The sequence below is a fragment of the Nematolebias whitei genome, chromosome 1 (genome assembly GCF_014905685.2).
Source record: "Nematolebias whitei isolate Nwh7 chromosome 1, NemWhi1, whole genome shotgun sequence".
In the NCBI taxonomy this organism is placed as follows: Eukaryota; Metazoa; Chordata; class Actinopteri; order Cyprinodontiformes; family Rivulidae; genus Nematolebias; species Nematolebias whitei.
Window position 1 is genome coordinate 39,551,689 of NC_056498.1, and position 2,171 is coordinate 39,553,859.

At 37.4% G+C, this 2,171-nt stretch overlaps 1 protein-coding gene across 1 annotated transcript in view; it reads left to right on the forward strand.

Annotated features, from left to right (window-relative positions):
* Positions 1–2,171, forward strand: part of LOC119412192 — a gene marked incomplete in the record, with an annotated part of 67,755 nt that overhangs the window by 65,185 nt on the left and 399 nt on the right. Inside the window, 2 exon segments of the mRNA XM_037679208.1 lie at positions 1,106–1,242; positions 1,335–1,431. Coding sequence (XP_037535136.1) covers positions 1,106–1,242; positions 1,335–1,431 — 234 coding nt within the window.

Sequence of the window (2,171 nt, forward strand, 5' to 3'; positions counted from 1 at the left end):
GTTCTACAAGTTGGTTCTGACCAGAGTGGACTGAGCCTTTACAGTTTTCTACTTTTCTTTTTGTTAGTAAATTGTAGGATTTAAGGCTTTTATTAAATGAGTGGATCAATCATTTGCATAACAAGGCCCCACGTTGGGCGCCAAATGTAGTAGCTATTACGACATGGATATGGATAAAACATTAAATAAAGTAATATGACACCTTGGTTCTGATTGACATCAAAGTCAGGGTTATTTTAGAACACTGTGGAACACTAAACAGCTCAAAGACCGAAAGAAAGAACCCCCACATGAGTCATTCTCCGACCTTCTTTATACTCTCCTGCTTACGTAAATATCATTGTACAAGTGCACACACATAAGCTGTTTTTACCAAGTTAGCCAGTACAAAAGTTCTCTGGACACACAACCATACATTCTGATACCATGTTCACTTCCCGTAAGATAAACACATTATTTCCAGGTCACTGTGACTCCAAAACCATTTCCATATTTCCTGATGCATGCTCAATAATCCAGGCAGAAAAATCCAAAAAAGTTGTCTGGTCCTCTGGACATTTAAAAAAAAAAAAAAAGTAGAAACGTTTCGTCTTTCATCCGAAAGACTTCTTCAGTCAGACTGAAGAAGTCTTTCAGATAAAAGACAAAAAGTTTCTACTTTTTTGATGTTTTGTTTTGCTTCCTTTTGTTTTTTGAATGTCCAAAGGACCAGACTTAACTTTTTTAGACATTTCCATATTTGTTAACACTACATCTTGCTGGGGCCTTGTTATACAAGTGATTGCCCCACTCATTTAATAAAACACATAAACCCTACAGTATTTATAATCTGTTATGGGATTCTGTCCATTCTGACTTGGATATAAACGTTTTAGGAGACCTTTTAAAGACCAGTTCAGTTTTATTATGTCCTGAGTCTAAAAACCAAATAATTAAAAAGGCCTAGAGTTTATTTAGTTTTTTATTCCCTTCGGCTGATTCTTTGTTCTTCTGGCTTTCTGCAGCTCCTGTACAGCATGTTTAAATGATCTGTCTACAGAAATTTTCTGATTTTTACTTGATGAAACTTACAAAACGTTTAACTGAGATTTATTTGCTGCTTAAGAACCTGCTGCTGAAGATAAGGAGGCAGCTTCAGAGCCAGAGATCAGCACAGACGACCAACCAGAACCTCCGTCCAGAAGCGAAGCTGAAACTCAAGAAGAGTCGGCGGAAGAAACCCGAGACTCTCAGAAGCCTGAGGTAAGGCCGAGACTACAAACATGTATGCTTTTTGTTCTTTCTGAGTGGATTCACGTTCAAACATCAAATTTGTTCCTGTTTGTTTTTATTAGACCTCTTTAGATGAAGCAGGCGGCGCTGAAGAAGAGAAACCAGATCAAGATGAAGCTGAGAAAACGTCAGCTAAACGCAAACGTGATGACGTCACAGGTTGGTTTTTTATCAGAGTTTACTGCAGAGACTGCTTCAGATACTTTCTGATCTCTTAGTGCCGTAAGTTAAGATGAACTCTGAATGAATTAGTTGTTTCTACCAGCAACTGGTTTGGACAAATCAAGTCTTTTTCTGAGTTTTATTTAAGATTTCATGCACACGGTGTCAGTTAGGTGTCGAACGGTACGCTGAAGTCACGATTTGGTTCAACCGGAAGCAGAACCAAATGCCAAATTATCGTGGGTGTTTTGTTTTTTAATGTGCTTTAACTTAAAACCCGAGACAAAGAAGCAAACTACTCCTGGTTTAAATGGGTCATGTTCGGCAAGACAGGATTTATAAGCTCAAAACTTGATTGTAAAATAGAAATAATGTATTTTTGTATTGTGTAGCTCAGGCCATCTATCCAACATAAGTTTTATTGAACTCCAGAAAGTAAGAAAATGTTACAAAAATATAAAATTAAACAAAAAACAAGGAGTTTCTGTTAATTTGACCTTAACTTCATTCAAATTAAAAGCATGAATTCCCAATGTGAAAACAGAAAATCTGAAACAGTAGCTTCTCTGCTAACTGAGTGCTAGTGTGGAAAAAATACACTCATTACCTAATAAATATACAAATGGTCTGCCCAAGTGCTTTTCAAACTCCGATTACTTAACACGACTGTTTGCCGTACCTGCTTTTCTTGTCTCCATCTGCTGCAGCGGTTAGTGATCAGTGGGACAGTGCAGCTT